The sequence below is a fragment of the Vanellus vanellus genome (assembly GCF_965231255.1).
Source record: "Vanellus vanellus genome assembly, chromosome: 9".
Lineage (NCBI taxonomy): Eukaryota > Metazoa > Chordata > Aves > Charadriiformes > Charadriidae > Vanellus > Vanellus vanellus.
In genome coordinates, this window is record NC_138914.1 from 6,612,366 (window position 1) to 6,636,952 (window position 24,587).

Sequence of the window (24,587 nt, forward strand, 5' to 3'; positions counted from 1 at the left end):
GCCGCCAACTGTGCTCAATGGTATTGCAGCTTTTGAATATGAGAAAACATTTAAAGAAATGCAAACCAACATGACCAAAGGCATTTCAAATACCATCTAAGTCGGGTCTCTAAATGCAGCATTTGTGGAAATGGTACTGTCACTTCTCCAAAACCTAAGAATATAAAGATAGTATGATTTATGGGTACCACAACACTACAAACCCAAGTTTATTGTGTCAATGCAAAATCATGTCTCACACATGCCCACATAACCACAGGCTGCAGCCCACTTACCACTAAAAAGGAGAGAAACCGGTCCATGACAGGCTCAGAAAACACTTTAAAATCAGTGACTTGCTAAGACAACTGGCACTAATGCCATTTGTCTGTACGCTGCAAAGGTGTGAATATTATCCGCTGCTGAAATATTTAAATTTGCAAGTGCCCATGAGGCATTTCCCTGGATGCTGCACCCTTCTCCCTGTAGAGACCCTGGGGTGGGGGCACCATGTTTGCCCCCTGTGCAAATGCCCGAGAAGCACCACAGCAATTCCACATGCATTTAGTTCTCCCAGCTTATCTTTCCCCAGCTTAGGAGTGCATTCTTCCTTATCTTGGAGACAAATGGCCTCCACAGAGAGCTCTAAACAGCAGAGCTATTTATCTGTTTGACATGTGTTTCCCTGTTTGTTTTCTCCAGCCTTGAGACAGTCGGCGCAGGCTTTGACAATATTCAGCTGTGTCAACTGGCAGAGGGTTGCTTGGCCCCTTCACTCCAGTGCTATGAATCAATTTCTTCGCCATATTTATCACTTACTGTAGTAAATCAAGTCTAATCGATGCTTTCTTCTTTTGATACAGAGAAAAGCCTTTACAAACTTTGGGGAAAGCTGGCTGGGATTAAGAAAAGCTGTGGGGAAAAAAAAATTATTTAATTCAGCACTAATTTTTGCTTTGGGGAAAGAAATGAAAAGGTGGCAATGTCCTGTGGGTCACACTGTCCCCATCGAAAAAAAAGGTTGAAAAAAAAAAAATTTTGTTGAGCTACTTCTGATTGTTTCCAGTATTGCACTTGTTGCTTTTAACACCTTATTCTAGAAGCACTACATGAACAAGCGTCTCCCTGTCTAACCTAAGAGCATCTCCATTCTTTCAGAGCCAGCTCCTGGATGAGAGGGACTCCCCTCCCTCCACCCACACACGCACGCCGTGTTGCCCTCTCAGTCCTGCCACGCAGCGGAGCCAAAGCTTGAGAGCACTGCATTCGCCTTCGTTCGCATTTACCAGGGGTCTGTTACACTCAGGCAGCTCAAGATAGCAGGGCTGGCACATACGCCACCGAGAGCATAAACAGGGAGGGCCAGCAGATCCCTCTCCTGCTCTCCTTGGCAGGAACCGCACTCCAGGCAGCAGCGAGGATGGAGAACAGACTCCCCCGGGGCCCCAGGCACGAATCCAGGCTGCTGCCATTCACTTACCCAGGGGGATCAGCTTTCTGTAAGGACAGCTTGCAAACACCTCTGCCAACATGCAGGGCTGGGAAGCAGACCTTGCCTTCGCTTGGGTCTGGGTGAGAGCAGAGGTCGGTGCTGTCCCAACGACAGTCTGCTGTGGCGGAGAAGTGTCAGGATGTTAACTGGAGCCATCTTCCCACGGTCACTTCAGCCGGCATCAGGGGAGCTCTGCACCACTGCCACAACACATAAGGCTGGGACCAAATGCTCTATTTAGCCTAAACCTCTAATATAAAGTTAACTGATTAATAACAAGACACTAAACAAATTGTATTTCCAACTCTGTTTAATCTCTCCCCCAAAGCACTCTGTACACCTCACATAACCCCCTTTCCCCTCCTTCAGCAAATTCCCACAGCTCTTCCCCTCTCCGCCTCAGCTCATACTCAAACTTATTTACAGTAGGAATTTTGTCCAGACACTGCAATTCTGTTCCCTTCAGACTGATTATGATGATGAGCAACAAATGCCTTAAAACAAAGTATTGGCTGTGCTACAAACACGCTTGGGTGGATGGGATGGGGAGGAGCTCTAGAAAGAAGGAGAATTTTAAAACCAGCAGAGCAAACTACACACGTATGGAGTTCCTCCTGCATCAACCGATTTCCAGCCTGGAAAATCTGTATAAAAACAAGTCCTATGGATTCATCCAAATAGCTCCTCTACATAAATTTGGCTCCTTATCAGAGTTCACTCAGTTCTTTCAGAACCCGCAGCAACCTACAGGATTGAGGGGTCGGAGCTTTTTTGTGTTTCCCAAGTGTTTGTGGTTCACGGATTCGGCAAGCCTCAGTTTTGGCTAAACAAGGTTCTGCTTTTCTTTTAGCTCCACTTTTCTTTTATAAATGTCTTTATATGTTCTTTTTAGAGAAGCAAGGCTTCTCTTTCATACAGACACTGCTCAACCCGAGCACTCTGGGTGTGCTGGATAATGCACCCACACATGAAATTCTTATCACCCAATATGGAAAAACCTCCCACCACTACAAAGGTCACATAAAATTGCTCTCAATCAATATATAAATCAACATTCATTATCAGCTCCACAACCACTCAACACAGAGTTTTGCAAAAAGGCAATGGTGAATATCAACATCAGACAAAAAGGGGAAGAAACCCGGGAATGAGCCTCAGGGTACCCCACAGCACAGCGCGTTTCCCCAGGCGCAGAGGAACAGCAGGGCAGACGCAGAAGGAAAGACAGTACGGTGCAGACCTGCACGACGTGAGCAGGTACCAGTAATTTTTCAGAGGCAGAAACAGAGCTCGACTATGCAGCGTCTCAAAGGCGAGGACATCAATGACATCCAAGTTATCTGAGAGTTAACATCTGTATGCATGCCATGTCCTCACCTGGCATTTACTGGGGCATCACATTGTATGGACACTACAGATATTGACACCCAAACTGGATTCAGACAGACATGATGCAAAAGGCTCACAAATGGCATAAATAAATTACGTTTTTAGGCATGCAGAGGAAAGAATAAAGAGATCAACCAAAGATGTTATCCTCACTCCAGAAGAGGCAGCCAGCCCCCGAAAGTAAGCAGGTCTGTTGGAAGAGGAGGAACATTCTCCTCAACAGTCTGCCACAAGGTGGGAGAATGGAGAGAAAAAAAAAAAAAAAAAAAAGGAAAAAGAGAGAGCGAGCTGAAGACATAGGATATTACAAATACCTATCAATTTTCACAACGTGTATTTCCTAACTCATACTAATTTAGCTTTCTCCAGCCCGTGTTCTGCTGAAGGAAGTTTCAGAGTTCATACCTGTAATTTGGGGAGAGTGGGAGGAGAATTACTTTTTTTTTTTTCTTCCTTAAGCGCATTTTTTCCCTCTCTCAGACATATGCTGCATAATTGCAGCTACAGTGTAGATTTTATTGCTAGCATTTAGAAGAGTAAGTGCTCACTGACATGCAGGATGGGAAAGGTCCCTCCCCTGGGGAACAGAACACAGAGACTGATTAAGCGACCGGTAGGTATTTAAGAACATAAAAAATCTTGGCAGATCAGGGCTGCAGTTCTTACTGAACAGGAGTCAGCACAGGAACAGAGTTAGCCTGCTGCTTTCCAGCAGGGTGTAGCATTGGTGAAGAATAAGTCTTTAAGCTTAGGATTTTTGTACACTTTTTAATAGTAGAAAGGTTGAAAAGCAATCATGGCTTGCTCCACCAGAGGCATGAATGAGGCACCCCTGTTTCATCAGACTGAACCAAACCTGGTGGCCCATGTCACATCCTGCCTCCCTCCCAAATCCTTTTGTAGAGACTGAAGGGCAGCATATAATTTGCAGTAGCCACCTGATTTCAAGAACCTATCTACAGTTAACAGAAATTAGCACAAAATATATTGACTGATTGGATTATTTTAATGTTATAAAGACAAAAAGGAGCAAATGAGTTGGCCAAAGCTACATGATGACTAACAACAAAGCCAGGTCAAGACAGCACAGGTTTGCTTTCAGTCCTATACTCCAGACAGCTGTACCATGTTATTTCTTCATTTTCGTTAACATTACTGTGGTGATATTAGGAGCATATACAGAAAGAAATAAGAAATAATTAGGATTTCTGTCCTTTAAAAAGCAACAGCAGAGTCCCCATGTGGAAACATTTCAAAAGCAGCACAAAAGAATAAATACATGGCAAAACCGTTGAAATAACTTACCTAAGAACTGCAGAAATAACTCTTCTATCTTGCACCAATAATAAAGAAATTTCCTTTATTTTGTACAAAAAATAGAAAATATTTATATATTTTAAAATAATTTGTCATCACTATTTAGACTAGTAAAGTTATAACCATTATTTTTTGAAGTGGTTAGCTATAAAGCATTTTAAAATTGAAAAAAAACGTAGCACGTTCTCATAATCAAGTTTATACAAACATAATGAGGCTATTTTTCACGTAAATCCCAACAGCTACGGATAACTACAATGATGCTACGACTCATTTCAGTTGTATTCGATTAGGACATCATTCTACTACTGAATAAGTTTACACATTCCTGCATGGAGAGATCAAATCTGAAACACTGTTGAATCAAGAGAAGAAAAATAAAAATCTAACTACGAGGGTCTCTATCACACAGTCCTACCAATTCTTTTCAAAGCTGTCCTGTCCTCCAAACTGTCAACACAACAAAGAAGAAAAATATCAACTTCTTTCTGCAGCTCAGGACAGCCTTGGGAACACCTCATTATAGCAATGAGCTGGGTTGCTAGTGGGTCACACTGTGTTCTGACACGGTCTTTTAGTCTTCATCTTCATTTGTGCTGATAATAAAAAGCAATGGGTTTGTCTTTGAAGACACCTCCAAAAAATTTCCCTTCCCAGTAGTACCCTTTGAAAATCTGTCAGGTTCAGACACACGGTTTTCTTCCTGCTCCTGTGAAACGCAGCTTGCAGTAGCCAATCCTTCAGGCTGTTCTGAAAGTCTAATTGCAGTGTGCATTTGCTTTTCTAATTCTTCTATCAATTTTCCAGGAACAGATGTAGATTGCAAAGAAACCTTTGGTTTTTCATCACTAACCTCAAACGTCGAAGTGTTTGTGCCCTGCCTTAATCCATTACAGTCAATAAGTGGAGCTGTCCTCTCCTCTTGAAGCGTGCCTTGTAAAGAATTTATTTTCCCATCTTCACTGGTTGAGGACTCTCGCTCATCTGAATCAGAGCCTTCTGTCTCAGATGATGAAGTACTGCTTGATTCTTCAGACTCACTTGTCTCCGACTCGGAGGAAGGCAGCTGTTGCTTGGAAACTGTGCCAGCAACATTTAACATGCGCTCTTCCTCTTGTACCAGCACTGCTGCTTCTTCCAGCTCTTCTAGTTCAAATCCTATGTGGGACTTTGTGAGCGTGGTTTTCTGCAAGGATTCAGAGAGTGCAGCCAACTTTTTTGACCTTTAACAAAGAACAAGTTATATTATTTAACTTTACAAACCTCCATCCCTGGAAAGATGATGGAACAGCTTGTGCTGGGTATCATCTCAAAGCACCTGGATGAAAAGAAGGTTATCAGAAGTAGTCAACATGGATTCACTAAGGGGAAGTCGTGTCTGACTAATCTGATAGCATTCTATGATGAAGTGACTAGATGGGTGGATGAGGGGAGGGCAGTGGATGTTGTCTACCTTGACTTTGGCAAGGCTTTCGACACTGTCTCCCACATCATCCTCACACGCAAGCTTAGGAAGTGCGGGCTAGATGAGTGGACAGTGGGGTGGATTGAGAACTGGCTGACAGATAGAGCTCAGAGGGTTGTGGTTAGTGGTGCAGAGTCTAGTTGGAGGTCAGTAACAAGTGGTGTCCCTCAAGGGTCAGTACTGGGTCCAGTCCTGTCCAATATATTCATCGATGATCTGGATGAAGGGATAGAGTGTACAATCAGCAAGTTTGCTGATGACACTAAACTGGGAGGAGTGGCTGACACGCCAGAAGGCTGTGTGGCTTTACAGCGTGACCTGGACAGGCTGGAGAGTTGGGCAGGGAGGAACCTAATGAAATTCAGCAAGGGTAAATGTAGGGTACTGCATCTGGGGAGGAATAACCCCATGCATCAGTACAGGTTAGGGGATGACCTCCTGGAAAGCAGCTCTGTGGAAAGGGACCTGGGAGTCCTGGTGGACAACAGGATGACCATGAGCCAGCAATGTGCCCTGGCGGCCAAGAGGGCCAATGGCATCCTGGGGTGCATCAAAAAGAGTGTGGCCAGCAGGTCGAGGGAGGTCATCCTCCCACTCTACTCTGCCCTGGTGAGGCCGCATCTGGAGTACTGCGTCCAGTTCTGGGCTCCCTACTTCAAGAAAGACAGGGATCTGCTGGAGAGGGTCCACCAAAGGGCTACGAAGATGATTAGGGGATTAGAACATCTTTCATATGAGGAAAGGCTGAGGAACTTGGGTCTCTTTAGTCTAGAGAAAAGAAGACTGAGGGGGGATCTTATTAATGCTTTCAAATACTTAAAGGGAGGATGCCAGAGGGATGGGAGGAGTCTTTTTTCAGTGGTGCCCATTGATAGGACGAGGGGTAATGGGCACAAGCTTGAACATAGGAAGTTCCATCTTAACATGAGGAGGAACTTCTTCACTTTGAGGGTAGTGGAGCACTGTAACAGGCTGCCCAGAGAGGTTGTGGAGTTTCCCACTCTGGAGACGTTCAAAACCCGCCTGGACGCTGTCCTGTGCAACCTGTTGCAGGTGACCCTGCTCTGGCAGGGGGGTTGGACTAGATGATCTCCAGAGGTCCCTTCCAACCCTGACTATTCTGTGATTCTGTGAAACAGAACTTTCCCATTTGATAACGAGAACACAAATCTTAAACATTTCTACTATTCGCCTGGTTTGCAAACAACTTTCTTCTTCAATAATAACTGTAAAAGTAGATGCTGCGGAAAAAAAAATACAATCAAAAGTATTCATAATTACAATTGGTTTGGGTCACTTTTCCCACAAGGTTAGACAATATCTCACTGAAAGTCTTCGGTGACACTTTCAGAAAAGACACTGCTACTTTGATGTTTCAGCAGCGCCCAGTAAGGAAAAATGGATTTCAGAACAAACCTTTTCAGGATTGATGGCTCTAGTAGTGAGCTCTGCAGTATGTGGCTTCCTGGATTAAGTTCATATGCAGCAAAATAATTTTGTTTTACTACCCTTCCAGATATGTCTGTTAAAGGCAGATGAACCAATAGAGCCTAGCTGATCAGGTCCATCTCAGTGATATATTCTCCTTCTTTCACAGCCAGTAGCTTTATGCACCCATGACAGCAGAGGATGTTCAATACTCTGTCTGTAGATGTGCTTTACCTTTCACTTATAACTCTGCTGAAATATAATTCAACAAAAATATCAGGACCTTTTAGACGCTTCAATTAACATTAGACATGTCATTACCATAGACTCAATTTTTTTTTTTTTGCTTCTAAAGGAAATGTATTTAACAGTGGTTGAAGGGAAATTCAATGCAGCTTCTTACACATTTTACAGTGACAGTGCGACATTTAAAACGCCTCTAATAAAGCAGGCATGCTACGTCAGCTTCAAAACTTTGGTACAGTCATATCCATTCCCTCAAGTGTTTTGAAGTCAGCACATGCTTTACCAGAAAAGCGTATCATGGATTTATAAACAGAGAGAACAAAAAGTAAAGGAGTGCCTTGAGATGGAAGGGGCGGGGGGCAGCAGAGGGGAAACTGGGTATAAAATAACAAACATACATCCTGTTTCTTGTTGTAGAGTTTTGCCTCAGACTATCAATCAACTTTTCACCGCTTCCTGCAACAGCAGGTCTACTATAAATCCTGCAGTAACTGACTGGGTTTCATTTCCTCTGCCAAACCTGCTAACCTGCAAGGCATGACACACTGACACTGGAGCAAGTAGCTGATAATGTAATACATGACTCCTGCGAGGCAAAAGTTAAAGTGCTTGTTCTCTCAGTTGAATGATTTTAAAGATCTTTATATTCTATTTCCCAGGGGGCATAATTACTCAGTATAACATAGATGCTTCAATTTTTTTTTGCTCCTAAAGGAATTGTATTTAAAAGTGGGGGAAGGGAAATTCAATGCAGCTTCTTACTCATTTTACAGAGACAGTGCAACATTTAAAAGCTGAACTTGGAATAAAACATATTAAACTTCCTTAGTTCAACCCATAGACTAGAGAACTAAAAAGTGTTTCCCAGAAGTAACTGAAGCAACAGAGAATAATTTTTATTTCTAGGATTTTTAAATCTAAACCTAAGAATTAAATCACAACATTATCCTAGAGGTCTCCAATATAAACTCAAGTACCGAATTTTAAAAAGCTGCTTACTTTACACTACTCTTTTTTTTCTTTTTGTGATGTATTTCCATTTTATTTTTGTCAAGAACTTGAATTTTTTCAAGAAAAGTTATGGAGGATTTGAGAAACAGACAACCTAATTGGGAACAAAGAAAGCATTCTCCCTGCTCCATAGGTAAAAAGTAAGAAAAGGAAGCCAAGTGATACACAGAAAGGTTCTTGAAGCCTTGCAGGTAGGTGGTAACAGAATAACTGCCTTGCAGGGGGATCTGTTTCCTGAACACACTGGTGAGAAGCTGGTTTATACCCCAAGTCGCAAGAGTTTATATCCCTTTCAGAAAGCATTTTGCTTTGTTTTTGAAACAGTCTCTTTCCTTCCTTCTAACTATATGCATGTACGTGTGTGCATGTGCCCCCTTCCCCTTTAAGAATTGTTAATAATATGAAGGTACAATCCTTTTTCCTGTCCACTTGCCTGACTGTCCACAAGAATACAACGAGCTCCAACAGGTAAATGTGCGTTGTGACAGAGAACACTGTTTTGTACCCATTTGATATGTAGTTCCTTTTCATTTCATTGACAGCCATGAGCAACTAACTATAAGGACAACAGTTTCCTCTGGTGATACATCTTCAGCTCCAGTTGCCTCAGTCTCACCTACCTGTTTCACTATTGCCCTTATAGATAGAAAATCAATTTTGAAGGTCCTGTTTGAACTCACAACTCTTCCATCATGTCTGTCACTTTGTTTCCCAATCCTATAGGTATTTTTTGCCTTTTCCCTGTTTCTGCTGTTCTAATTTTTCATACAAATTTTTCTGCTAGATACTCTCAGTCTTTGAAATTGCTCCCGTAAATATCATAGATTAGTTTGGGTTGGAAGCAACCTTTAAAGGCCATCTAGTCCAAGTCCCCTGCCATGAGCAGGGACACCTTCAACTAAATCAGGCCGCTCAAAGCCCCGTCCAACATGACCTTGGATGTTTTCAGGGATGGGGCATCCACAGCTTCTCTGGGCAACCTGGGCTAGTGTTTCACCACCCTCATTGCAAAACCCTCATTGTAAGACTAAGGCAAAAAAGTTGTTGAGTACCTAAGCCTTCTCCTCATCCGTTGTTACTAGTTTGCCAGTCTTGCTCATAGGGGGAGTACACTTTCTTTGACCTTCCTTTTCTGGCTGACATATCTGTAGAAGCCCTTATTATTCTGTGTGTCCCTTGCCAAGGTCAGGTCCAGCTGTGCCTTGGCCTTCCTGACCCCGTCCCTACACAACTGGGCGCTGTCCCTATACTCTTCCCAGGATACCTGTCCGTGCTTCCACTGTCTGTGCATTTCCTTCTTGTCCTTTAGTTTGACCAGCAGGTCTCGACTCACCCATGCCAGTGTCTCGCTTTCCTTTCCTGATTTCTCACACCTGGGGGACGGAGAGCCCTTGCACTTTATGGAAAGCATCCTTAAAGATCTGCCAGCTCTGTTCTGTTCTCTTGTCCCTGAGGGCAATTTCCCAGGGGATTCTATTGACTAACTCCTGGAAGAGCTGGAAGTTTGCTTCCTCCCTTCCTCTTTTACTGCTCTCTTATAATGCAGTTAACACATCAGATACCGAAACATGTCAAATAACTGAATCATGTATTAAGGAGATGTATGGCACCATGTACTTTGTGGCATTAATAAACACTTCACTATGTTCCAGATTACTTAATGCCAAGTGTTAAGGAAGAAAACACACATTGTTACTAAATTAGATGTGGTACTACTGACAGATAAAAGAATGGCCTCTCTAAAGCAAGTGCTTGGTCACTCTATACACAAATACATTCTTACCAAGGAGTTCAAAGAGAATGAATGAAAAGGCTGGTGCCTGAGAACTACAGATAAACACCTGTCCTACTGGACAACTGTAGCATTCTTAGTCTGAAAACCTTGGGTTAATTCCAAGTGATCAAAACACACTACAAAATAATGACAATAACTGATTTCATAAAACAACTGTGGCTTCAAGTTTCACATTTAGCCCTTTTTCCCAAAAGTTTTCATATAACTACCAAGAGAGGACACACTTTTTATCTTTATAAAGGATTACAGGAAAAAAAGCTGTTGATTAAACAGCCTGTTCTTCCCCTCTAACAATAACAGCACAAATGGATACTCTGCTTGGATGAGTAAATGCCTGCAAAAGGCCAACAAATCTATAGCTATCCTCTTAACCTCTACAACTGCCTTCCTTCAGCGCTCTCATGTAGTGGTCCCATGGAGCAGTGTGATTGCCAACACCATGCACAAGGACACAGGCCATGAACTACCAACCAGCACATTTCAGGAAAGGAGAAGGGTTGTGGACTTTGTGCAGACCTGCACAAGCTTTCTCTTTGCACCATCAATGCCCCAAAGATCACATTAGGCCAACCACAATAGGAATCTCCTAATAAATCATTAAAAAACCCTAGAAGACCATTTTACTTTTTTTTTTCCAGCTGTTAGCCACATCAGGTGTTTGATTTAAACAGCATGAAAAAGTCTCTTTTCAGTTACTCAGATTTCTTAGTAGGCTGTTTCCTCACAGCTTTAGCTGTGGCCAAGTCTCTTCCAGAAAAAAAAAAAAAAAAAAAAAAATTCAAATTCAAATTCAAACTGTCGCGGTCTTGACAAATTTATATGTAACAGCAGAAAACTCCACTCCCCAGCTTTCAAATCTTCTATTAAAAGAAAAAAAAAAAGGAACACTTGAAGAACAGCTGGGGTTTTTTTTTTTTTTCCTCCTCCTGTGTAAGGGACTAACAGAATGACAATTAGCTATCAGTCCATCTTGTTTAAGGCAATTATCTAATTTCAAGGAGAACTGAGTTTCAGGAGTGCATTTCACATCAGCCTTAAGAAAAGGTGGCAGCACTCCCTGGACAAAAAACAAGGCAAACAGCATAAAAGTCAGAGCATGGAAATGCTTTCAATGGGAGACTGTGGGTCTCTGAGCTAACGATTTCCCTAGCTGAAAGATAAGCAACAATTCAGGAAATAAAACTGAGACACCAGAAATGAGATATCATGTATTAGAGACTTGTAGTAAACAGGTCCTGCTGTTTCCAGAATCTTGAGTAGTGTTTTAGAGATTAGACAGCAAATAATTTAATTTTTCAAGTATGATTAATGGAATCGCATGATTACTTTAAGACATGCTCATTCAGTATGCACATTTGCAGTAATGATATCTTATTATTATGGTAATAGTGTTCTTACATAAACATGCATAATAGGCTTTAAAGGTGCTACACATGATAATTATTAGTTATCAAGATGTCAGTTGTTTAAGGAAAATGTTTAATTACAGGTTAAACTGATCAGATGCATGTTTTGTTTAATGTATAGCTTTGAGGAACAGATAACAACAGAGGCATCTCAGGTCTTGTCTATGCAGTCTGGAATTAAAATTTCAAGACAGAACTACTGTAATCCTTGTCTAGGCAGCAGGAGAGTTTCTCCATGCTCCAGAAGAAGAAAAAAATCTTTTTCCACTGGTCTCATTACAAGAGAGTAAAACCAGGGTGAAAAGAACAAAGAATCAAAGGAGATTTCGCAAATAAACAGAGATGGATAAAATGAGGGGGAAAAAAAGGATTATGGCAACAGGAAAGGGAATCACTACAGGTTTACAGCAAATCCCACCTGTGGCAGCATGACAAGAAGTGATGGTGATGAGGACCAACTGCAATGCTGAGACACAAGTAACAGCCAGGCTGGGAGGGAAGCAGGACACAACTCCAGTAATAGACTAATGCTCCTATGAGCTCCAGTTTTAGCTTCTGTTCCAAGGAGTAAAAAGGGCACTAGAATCTGATGAACCAAGATAGCTGTTAGCTCCAGAACACAAAGCTACTAGAAAAAGGTCTCATAGGTCTCATAGAAGACATACATTAGGGATTTTATTGTTTCCAAGGAAGATTTAACATAAGCTGGAAGGAAAGAGAGAAGTCAACCTAGCCACAGAAAGTAAAAAAAAATAAATGCAGGACTTGGGGGGTACATCCAGCCACAAAATCCTCTAATTTGTCCAAAAAGTTAAAATAAAAATAAGTAATTATGCTTTGTTGTTGGGCTGGGGTTTTTTTTGGTATCATTTTTTGTGAGGGCCGGAGCACCTCTCCTATGAAGACAGGCTGAGAGAGTTGGGCTTGTTCAACCTGGAGAAGAGAAGGCTCCAGGGACACCTTAGTGTGGCCTTCCAGTACCTGAAGGGGGCCTACAGGAGAGCTGGGGCGGGACTTTTTACAAGGGCATGTAGTGACAGGACGAGTGGGAATGGCTTCAAACTGGAAGAAGGTAGATTAAGATTAGATATTAGGAAGAAATTCTTCACTGTGAGGGTGGTGAGGCACCAGAACAGGTTGCCCCAAGAAGTTGTGGCTGCCCCATCCCTGGAGGTGTTCAAGGACGGGGCTTGGAGCAACCTGGGCTGGTGGGAGGTGTCCCTGCCGAGGGCAGGGGGGTTGGAACTAGATTATCTTTAAGGTCCCTTCCAACATAAACCATTCTGAGATTCTATAGTGTCCACCAGTCAGAAATAGCACTACAAAAGGAAAAGGTTTAAAAAGTAACAGGCCAGACCTGGTACTTGCCTTATATCCAATTGTCTTGCTTTAGCAGTTATGTTAAAACAAAAACAAAACAACAAAACACAAAACCACAAACAAACAAACAACTCGAAGAGAACTTGAAAATATGAAAATCAGCATTCTCCTCCTCATCCTGTATGATGGGCAGCACTGCATACTCTATCATGGCACAGGAGTTACATATCTAAAACACTGTCCAGAGTATTTATTCCCATGTTTGCAAATAGTCACACTGGCAGCACAGCCTTTCAGAACAGGAGTCAGTAACATTTCACTACGGAATGGAAAGGGACTTTTCTTGTACAGGCACAAGCTCTAGCTTGCTTTTGTTTTTGTAAACAATAGAAGGATTATTTCTACTGCCTCATAAGCTTGGTTTTGCATTTCACAGATGTATACAAACACGTACTTTTCTGAAGTACATAGCATAAACTAGGTGTAAGATGTGGCAAAACACAATTATAAGGCAACAGAATGTTCTTATTATCTACCCCTGCTCAATCACAATCAAGTCACTGTACAGTGCACAAGTGCTGTCAAGGCAGATTGAGCTATTCTTGCTCAAGCACAACACAGAAGCAACAAAGCATGGGAACCCATATATCAAAAACATTGACAACAGCTTTGGTTACCAGCCTGGTGTTTGAATGTGACGTAACTGGTCTTGGAACCAAGCTGGAAACTAATTCATCTTGGAACCAACTAAACTCTTGTTATACTGTGCTGTTCAAATGTGGTTAGGGCCTAGTCACTGTATTACAACGGGAATCAGTCCTCTGTGCTAGCAATGCCCTAACTTGGCTGTATAGGGCTGACAAGCCCTATTTTAAATGTAAAACACTTTACATTAATTATCTTTAAGCCTTACAGGCAAGAGAAACAAGTCTCAAAGAAACAGGAGATACTTCAAGTGCAGACGTGCCTTTGCAGTGTCCTAGGTTCCACCAAATCTGAAAATGGGCCTGTCTCATTGCCAGGCAGCCATCCCCCGGTAGGCCTGCAATTCCTTGAGATGCATTCAAATACAAACTAGCAGCATGCTGTGCCAGGCAGCAGGGCTGACAAATATAAAAGGGGCAGTTATTTAACTTATCTCCACTCAACAGGAGCTCTGGACATCTAACAGTAATGCCGCTGCATTAAGCAAAAGGCTTTCTGTCTGCTGGATCACAAGGTATTCACAACTGCCTTAATTTTATACATTTACTGTATGAGAAGCTACCACGTTTAAGGAGAAAGTGTCGGTCTATATTTAAACTACCTTTCTCAACAAGGCCTGGCAAAACTCAAACTTACAAGAGAAAGTTTCAGAGACACCCTCTTTCTTAGATAAAAGAGATAAGATAACAAGCAATACAACCAGCCAAGAGTATAACCACTTTAAACGTGTTTCAAATTACATACCTGGCAGCATTGCTTACAATTTCCCACAATTATTTTTTTAGCCAGAGGCATCGTAAATATTAAGTCAATTTTAGAGTTAATATTATCTCAGAGATCACCAGATATTATCCCAAAGAAGAGCCTCAGCAGTTCAGGTATAGAGGATGTGTAAATTTAGTATCTGCAAGACACTGAAATGTCAGTTAAGCTATTAGGGATAATGAAATCTTCTGCCTTGCCACAAGACTGGTTGAGGACAGGCTGCAATAGGACGTAACTGACATTTCTGCATGGACTGTCACTGGTGAACAAAAGGGCACCTACAAAAGAGCCAGACTCTCCAGACCCTTCAGATCATCTTATTTTCCCCCTGCCCGGAGTGGTTCTTGCTGGACTTCATCCATCACTGTCTTCCAGCCCAAGCCTTATCTGTCCAGAAACAGGGAGTATGAAGAGACATTGTTCAACGTTCAGTCCCTTGATAATGCCAACATTAACTTCCCAGAGGAGCTCTGTCATGATCTTGATGAAAATTAATATCCCTATGGCAGTAAGTCTATTGCTTAAGCTCCCTTGAAGCAGAAGACTCAACAAGTTACAGTCAAACATGATATCTAAAGATAAGAAAGTAAACTCATACAAGAATGACACAGCTGACAAAGCATCCAACTATTATTATATATACTCAAGAAGAAAATAAATGGTTCTTCAATTTAAAATTCAGATGTCAGCTTCTATCTAGTCCTGCTTGAGCAACCAAACCAGTGATCTTTGATGAAAGTCTCTTAAAGCTGATAATTGAGCTCACCCTGGACACTGGCGGTGTTCCACTGGAACAGCACATTCTGACAGCCAGGGGTGGAGGATAAAGTGCCAGAGAGAGCACATACTCTTGGACTACACTAACATATCTTAAACTCCAGGGCTTTAGACCAACAGTAGCATGCGTCTTTCAGAAAGGCAACTAACAAAGTCAAACATCCCTCCACACTTGACATACAATTTCAAACAGCTAGAGAGAAAAAAATAATACAGTGATTTAATTCTTATGATATAGAATTGAAAGACAATTTGTTTTTAACAAAATATTCAAGACAAAAGAACCTAGGTTTGATCAACCCAAACTGGTAAAACATAAAAGCAATAACGATGATGGTGTTGAATGACTTCGTTAATGTAGAAACCTTTAAAGTCAACGTGCACAAAAAAGCACAAATGGTTGAACAATGAGATTAGATAACAAAAAATTCCTCTACTTTAGGAAAAGAATCCTTAAAAATTGACATTTAGCTGCAATAATAAGAAACTTATCACACTAAATGCACCATCCATTTGCTAAAACTACCCTGTTAAAAGTTTAAAAGTCACAGGTTACAAAAGAACATGAGCCTCAGAATCTGCCTGGAGATAAGAGACTAAGACTCAATTACACCTTTTAGCATGTGTTTTATATGAGATGCCATATTTCACCATTTTTTATTTCACTTTCAAGGTTATTCCTAATGAGTGCTTCAAGTTACAGAGTCGACAATGACCTTCAACCATAGTGAAATACTTTTGAAAAAGCAAGCTCAGAATTAGTGAATAAATATACTCCAAATTAAGTTCTGAAAGAAGTTCATAGCAGAAAGCCCATAGTCTTGGTAAATGTTAATAGATGGCTACAACCACTTTGCATATTTGTACACACTAACTTTACACTGGTTTTATTGCAAAGTACCTTATACACACATCTTCCACAATTCTGCACAAGCTTGGGGAAACTACACAGATTTTATTTCATCCAGCTCTGGGAACACAACTATTCTCTACAGTGAAACATGCCTAAAACTTAACAAATACTACCAGGAAGTTTAAGGCATAAAGTGAAAAAGAAAATACACACAGTATCTGAACCACATGGCAACCCTTTCATGGAGACAAAAGGCCCTCACTCAGAAGAACACAAATACTCCTCTTACACTTGCGCAACACACAGAAAATACCATAGGTTCCTAATAAACAGAAAAGTCCAAAAGCTATTTTACATCCCTTTTCAAAAACAGCACCTCTATCCACAGAATTCCATATTGTATCAGTTAAACAGAAAGATGACTATGCAACATTTACTAAATCACTTTCCAGCCTTTATTAGCTGGTTAGCTCATCATAACCCTACCTGGCTTATGAGATCTGAAAGAATCACAGAATAGGTAGTACAATTAACACCCAGCGAGATAAACACAAACAGAACCATTCAATGGCTTTTTGTGCTTAGTTTATTATACTTTTTTATAGTAAGAGGCAGAACAAATAAATAACTCCATTGAAATCTCATTAGCTCTGATCAATGAGTACAGAAGATAATGTAAGAACAAAGCTGAGTTTAATTTGTTAGTGAAGAAGAAACAGGACCATTTTCTTCAGGACTCAGGTGAAAACTGACTTAAACTTTAACTAATCTTCTACATTATCCGCAGCAAAAGAAAGACAGATGAGTGTAAACACAACAGAAATAATGCAACATTTGTTCACATGATTTAGTACTAGATTAACCACTGGCTTCACAGGAAAGAAACAAACCATCTCCACAACACAGCACTAAAGACTGCTTAATTTCTACACTTCCTTATGAAAAGCCAGCTGCTAAAATAAAACGTGCTCAGTCATTCAAGATACTTTATGCAACTGCAGGTATGAATTCATTCTTTCCATTTCTCAAGAGAACGGATTCTGATTTTTAGCCCAAATAACTTAGGTTTACACAGCTATACTGTCCATGTCTATACTTACTGTTAATTATTTCCTAACAACTCTTGGAAATACCAAGCAACTTCAATCAAATTTAAGAGCAACTAGAGGTTAAAAAAGATCTTTAAATTCCTATGTATTTCATGAAAAAAAGCAGACATAGATAAAAAATAACGACCCTCATGGCAAGAGGCCAGCAGAACACTGCTATGGTGTATTGGCTTGGTAGGAGACCACGGCATGCATATACCAACCACCACATCATATGCTCCTTCTTGCCTGGTGGAGGTGTCAAAGGATGTGGTGAAGAGTTTAGGGCACAAGGTTTGGGTTTGTAGGAAGTTTATAGGATCTTTTTTTTCCTCCCTCCCTTGTAGACATCAGACAAAGTGGAGACCGGAAAAGTGTTAACCGTTCACCAAATCTTTATCTTAATATATAGGAAAACCACACTATAAAAAGGGAGCACTGGGTTCAAAAAGTAGTCTGGAAAATATATCTCACCATAAGCAAGATGCCACCACTTTAAACTGACAGGATTAGAAGAGCAGAAATCCATCATAAAGAGAACACTTTTGACAAGAGAAACCCACCACTTATCTTCAGGTGACAGAAAGCAGTCCTGCACCATAAAACAATGGCTGATGTGGAAGAATCCAGTGGGTTTAAGGCGAACATAAAATGCTTTCATCTTGAAATTCCGGCTTTTAAAGGGCATGACATGAATCCTGAAACTAAGAGTTTCAGAACTACGAGAAACTAAGATGTACTTACACTGCAATCCAACTTGCAGTCTTGTAAACATGAACTGCTATCTACATAGCTTAAAGTATTACAGTTTGTTAACCATAAATCAAATATAAAGCACAGCACCATCATTTCAATTTAAGTGACTGCTTTTATGTTAATAAGTCTGAATATTTCAAGTGACTTTTCCTCCATATTTATTCTGGAATTCCACAGTGCTGCTTTCATAATGAATCTAAATACTGCATGAGCTGAACTTCACATTTATAAATATTTTAAAAAAATGAAGCTTTCCAATATAACATCTTACTTTTATTACTTGGTCTTTTTTATAAGTTGAAACCAAACATATCACGGATTATAAAAGAAATCAAGTACAGCTTACTTATGTAGATGATACTATGAAAATATTCATAAGAGAAAACAGAATTAATATTGGACTACAAAAAGAAACTGAACATTATTTATGTTTTAAGAATACTTTAACTGAACTTAGAAGCAGCTCAGTTGCCAAAATAGCTTCAGTAAGTTGCCATCTAACAATGGCACAGCTTCCAAATTAACATATGATAAATACAAATAATGAAAGATTAATAGATACCTCACCACAAAAAAGATGCAGAGAAAGGAACAGATTTTATAATGTGATAGTTAAGTACTGGCTGCATTACAGAAATGAAATGCTGATAATTGTTCTACATTAGCCCCATCTCCCTCAAATTTCTTAACTGCCATTACCTAGAATTTGGTATTCACCATCACTGCAGGAGATCTAGGTGATACCCCTCCTAACACTGTAAATTACACAATTTGTATTGCAATATGGGAATGAAAGGTACTCACACAAAGCAGTGCAGAAGATTTGAATTTTAGTGCTAGTAAAGTCACGTATTACAAAAATAACAAGAACAACAATGACAACAGACAGGCTTAAAGGCACAATTGCAAACTCATTACTCCAACATGATCCTAGCCCTCTACAATGAAATTTAGCCATCAAACAGAAGTCCTAGTGAGGTCAATGAGAGTTTTAACTCTGACACTACTCAGTTCCTTCCGACTGACACCCATAACACTTGAAGGGAAAACACCACCTGTAGCCTTCCCGCTCACAGTCCATTCTCAACTCACACAATCTAAACATAAAAAGGCACCAAATCTGAGCATCTTGCAAATTCCTGGCAGGAAAGCAGATTTTTCCCAGAGCCTAAACTGAACAGCCTGCTCCCATCTACCCCCCCCACCCTGGTGTGTTTGTAGGGCACCGTGTATCAGATGCTCTAGAGCATGAGCATGCCTCTTGTGAATAATAATAATTAATTATAATAATACCACCATACCCCACTGAATTGGCTGCAAATCTGGCTTCCGGACCGTGACAGGGAAACTTGTAGGTCATGCACGCAGCATCATGTAGCTGACCCACACTGCCCAGTTCACACAGGAAGAGTTCCCAAGCAATAGTGGGGAGTGGGCGTTAGGCCACTGACTAAAATTATCATCTCATTCAGAATTTTTTTTCTCTCTCTCATTCTACCTCTGTTCTGCCTTGTGATTGATGAGGCAATCACTGCAAGGGGCGGGGGCAGGTGGAAGAGACCAAGCTAGCTACTGTCAAGGTAGGAAACAAAACAGGAAGGCATTATCAGCCTGCAGATTGGCTTCCCACTTTGATCACAGCTGCACACTCCACCTGCTTAGGAAGGCAACAGCTACACAAGCTCATCCTTCCTCTAGTCAAAACAGAAGGAGAGTCAGCTGAGATGCACTGACTGAAAAGACATGACACAGATCACTGACCCTTCTGTAGGCATATAGGAACTGCCTCCCAACAACTTTGGAAAATCAAAGCAGTAGCCTGAGGGGGAAAAAAATGGCTTTCTTCTTTGCCTTCTCTACCCACAGCAAGGTGCATTCAGACACAGCCTGAAGGAGTATGAGCTATAGAAAAGCGATGGAATAAATAGAAAAAAAAAACAACAGAGGAAAGGAGAGGAAAAACATCAAAGGAAACTGCAGCTAGCAGCTGGGAGGAGAGATTAAATCCCTTGTTAAAAATCCATGTTTTACAGGGCTTGCTAAACCATATATAAAGGGGAATTTCTGGTATTATATCCACCTGTCTATCAACTTTTTCAGCCTTCAGGGCAAACAGTGTTTTGCTTTAAGCCTCTTAAGTCTGTATATTACATTACTTGGGTATTGTTATTTACAAAGTGCTCTATGCACTATGTGCTCTACGTACTGCTCCACAGACAACTGAAGTGACAGCTCAGGCCTTAAATAAGATGCAACATTTAATGAGAAGCATGGCAGCTCAAGATGACAGTAAATAAAAAGAAACTATTAAAAACATGCATCAAAACAGTGAAAGAGGAGAAATATATAAATAATGTGCTTGCAAATTATTAGTTACTATTTTTAAATCAAAGAACTGTGATCTAAGGATTAAGAGCAGATGACTTGGGATGAAAATAAATAAATCTGGGTTCTCTACCAAATTCAGGTACCAACAGCCAACGTACTCTTTGATAAATTGGTAAACCCTTATCTAAGTTCTAAGAAAAACGATAGCATTTCCTCTTGTAAGACTAGAAAAGGCTGGTCTAGCAGCATAATAAATTGCAAAGAATCTCAGACACTTTCTGCATCAGACCCATAGCTAGTGTTTGAATCACAAGGTATTTTTTTTGAGCTGTGCTATCTGGATGGAAACAAATAAGACAGTACAGAATTACCTAAAAACCTGGAGAGAATGAGCTAACTTGTAATTATTCTTCACTAGAAAAATGTGAAAACTTATTGCTGTCTGATTTTTTCCATTTCCTGTTCAACTAGATGGATTTCATTTGTAATTCTTTTTTGTTGTACTATACAATGGCCAAAAACCAAAGTCTCTGTCCCACCATACTTGCAGACAAGTCCAAGTCAACCTTTAACATTCTTACCAATGAACTACCAAGTTTATTCAGTCTCTCGCCCTACCATAGGTCATTCAGACATATACAATCATAGAACCTTTTTTCCCCTACTTCCCTCCATTTTTCAACATCTTTTTGAATAGTCACTAAAATTAGTCTGTGTTTCAGCACAGTCTCACAAACGATGCATTCTAAGGTCATGCCACTTCCTTCTCCTAAATGATACTATTCTGCTTCTTCAGCTGAACATTGCACTCGCCCTCTTACCTCCTCTGAGATAAACCGGTGCTCAGGTTCAAACTATTCGCAAGCACGACCCAACTTACTTTTCTGGAGCTGCTGCCCTCAACTGTCTTTTATTCTCTTTTATTGTGAATATGCCATCTTATACTTGATTATATTTAAATGCATGTTGTTCAGATACACGCATATTGCCAATCTGGGTCAGCCTGTGCAATTCATTTTCTACCTTTAAATACATAACATTTAATGTCACCAAATATTTTATCTAAAAAGACAAATACTGGACAGTACTCAGACAAAAAGTGTGAAAACAACATATGTCTTTAACTTTATAAAGCAACAAAAACCTATCTTTTTGTTTTCCCCAGGGTTGTTTGGGTTTTTTTCCTCCATTTTCCAATATTTCCTAGAACACTGACACATTAGTAACTCCTACAGTTGGTGGTTTGTAAACTGAAATATGCATAAAATGAACCTCAAAGAGCCTGCAAAGAGACCATTTGAAGTGGCCACTCCCATTTTTGGTTAAACTTGAAAACCAGCTGGGACACCTGAAAGTTAATACCCCACTACAGGCCACTAAAGAAGTGAACGAAAAGCAAACCTAATGCAACATGATTACTCAAAACAGTAAGCAAATGCAGTGCTGCATGCTGAACTAGCTGCCAGCAATAGTAATGCCAGCTTGTAAAGCCTGCTAAGAAGGAATTACAATAATTGGGGATTGTAGTCATGAGCTACTATAGCAAGTCATCGCAGGACAGTACGGGCGAAGCCTCTGTAACCAGATAAAACACAGCTTTCTTACTGTGTTCATGGAAAAGATGTGATCACAAGCAGCACCAAGATTTTTTGGTTTATCCCTTGTACCTGTATGACTCTTATTAAGCCAAAACAGCAAAGGAAAGAATAGCCTTCAAATTGAAAATCTCAGAAATCCAACAAGTTGTTTTGTTTTACAGGGGGTGTGGGGGCAGAGAATTAAGTGGCTTCAGTGTATCCACAAAGACAATGCCATTAAAGAAGTATAGTGAAAAATACAATCCTCTTACTACACAGTAGATCAAAATAAGGTATTTTGTGATGGTGGCAATGGGCTTGTTACACTATCTGATAAATAACATAACTGGCTACATCAGAACATACGCTAAAAGCATATGCTAATGGCAAGACTGCTTTCAAAGCAGCAACGTGAAAGCAATTTGACTTTTCTCTGCACCACCTACTTTGAATACTGGAGTTTTTATCAAACCTGAAATTACCGCAGCCTTCATAAAGCTACGGTTAACTTGGGCAGCAATGAAGGTAAAGTAAAATCTAAACTACAACCAAAGCAGAGTAAAGTTGATGATGAAAAACTGTAACGTACATAAAATACAATACTACAAGGTGTATTCTTCCTAAGGTCTTATCTGTATGAAGTGCTTTAAACATGCTGTACAAATCAGTCTAATCCCACAGAGCCAAGAAGCAGGATTTTCATCCAGAATATATTACTTCTTATGCCTTCATTCTTCTGAATCATGGCTACTGAATCCATGAGGTTAACAGCTGAAAATTAGCATATTCCTCTAACATTTGACAATGCTTTAAAGCATTGATTGGTTTTTCTTATCTGTTAATACATTCCCTCCTCCCCCCATTACAGATCAAAAATGTAATAAACTAACATGTTAGTAGTACACCATTTGAAAACCTTTCAGGATTGTTTTGTTCCTGAATCCTCCTGTTAATACTTTCATAGTGGAGGTGCAGTCAATAAGAGTTACTCTTTATTCACCCCTCATTTAGAAGTACAGTCCTGAGTTTCAGATGTTACAGTTGAATCATTCCTAGGAACATGGCAATGCCACAAACAGCAAATAGGACTTCATAAATATCAACCCTACAAGCAGCCAAAAAGCAAAGACCTTTTTTAAAGGATCTTTTTCCTCTATTCAAGTATTTTGAGCTTTACAAAACCCTAAACTGCCAAAGAAAACAAAAATGCCAAGAAGAAACAGCTGCAAAAGTGGCACAATCAAAAGTTTCTAACACTATGAAGCACTTTTCAAAGTTTTCCAGATCTTAGGAAATTTGAGATGGTTATTATGTGCTAAGTTTGCAAATAGATGATCAGTTTCACAAATAATTTTAACATACAATTAAAATAGATGTTAAAATTCTGTTTACAGTCATCTAAAGATGACAATATTGGACCACAGAAGCTTAAAGATGGTATACGTTACAAAATATTTTCCCAAATCTAGTAAAAGCTTAAGGTAATTCTTTCAGGAAGGCTGTAAGACACGACCTGTTCTTAAGTACTTTTTGCCCTACAAGCAAAGGGTGAGCTGGTACATGTAACAAGATACAAGGAAAATAAATAAGATGCTCTATAGAGCATATATTAATTAATAACAGACCTATACAGCTATGCAAATACTTATATGAAACGAAGAGAGGGTTTTGAGGATTCAGTATGGTACAGTGTGTTTAAATGGGCACAACAGTAGTCAAACTGAATCATGAATGATTATAAAATGAATGCTTTGAAAAAGTGTTAGTAGCCTGTCTTATACATTTAAACCTGGTCTTTTTTGCAAATGTAAAGAGATAACTTGTAAAATACATTGTTAAAGTCCGTTAAAGCCAAGAAAGAGGTCAGAATGAACATAAAGAAATCTTCTCTCTACCAAACTTTAACCAATGCAATGGACTGAAACTATGATGCTGAAGGTCGAGTTCCTTGCTCTCTTGTGCACTTTACGATCCGATGTTACACAGGCAGTAAAAATCCTAAATGTCACAGATCTTACTTTTTTTTCTGAGAGACTTGGGCTCCCTAATGCCTTTGCAACATCAGGCCTTAACACTTCAGGGCCACATTACACTATATTGATTAAAACAGTAATTCAGAAAACCTGGGGAAAAGAAAAGGAGGGCTGAACAATCACAGTCAATCTCATCACCTCAATGACATGCTGTGAAAGTAATTAATCCTACATTTATTTAGAGAACTTCACACCCTACACATAAAGCAGCAACTCCCTGCTGGCTTCAGACTAGGTAATTATGTTGTAACAAGGACTAGGTTTCGATTATAACAAAGAGATGAAAAGGAAAACGGACCTATGAAGCTAGCCTATCTTTCAGTGTATGCCTCACCTGCAAATCAAGAGAAGCAAATATAACATGCTTAGAAATATCTGACTTAGCTTTAATTTAGTTAGTTCCAGTAAAGACAGCAGTTTCTACAGAGACTGGTTTTTACTTTAAAGCAAAGAGTTCATGCTTGAACTGGCACGTTACACCTACAGTCACCAAAATTAGCGAGATTACATTTGTCTTAGGTTGAGGAGCACATATACTTACACATGAAGGTGTGACTACAGAGCATGCATACATTAAAACAGCCTATATACCGCTATAAAAAAAATAATTAAAAAAAAAAATATCAAGCTGCAGACAGTTCCACAGGACACACCTAGGCAATTTAACAGCTCGTCTGTCCTAACAGGCAGATCTCCTTAACTGCACAAGTTGAAGCTACTACAATACACAACACAAATGATGATTATGTAATTTTTTGTAATAGAACAGATCATGAATAAAAGGCAAGATGGTAAATTAAAAAGCAGAAAAATAACGATAATGAAAAATATAATACAAATTACATGGGATCAAACAC

General features: G+C 40.0%; 1 protein-coding gene across 1 annotated transcript in view; it reads right to left on the reverse strand.

Annotated features, from left to right (window-relative positions):
- Window positions 1–4,290: 4,290 nt before the first annotated feature.
- SHQ1 (SHQ1, H/ACA ribonucleoprotein assembly factor) overlaps window positions 4,291–24,587 on the reverse strand; it is a gene marked incomplete at its 5' end in the record, with an annotated part of 57,268 nt that continues 36,971 nt past the window's right edge. Inside the window, one exon of the mRNA XM_082487532.1 lies at window positions 4,291–5,400. Coding sequence (XP_082343658.1) covers window positions 4,752–5,400 — 649 coding nt within the window. The 3' untranslated portion in view covers window positions 4,291–4,751. The remainder of the gene's footprint in view (window positions 5,401–24,587) is intronic.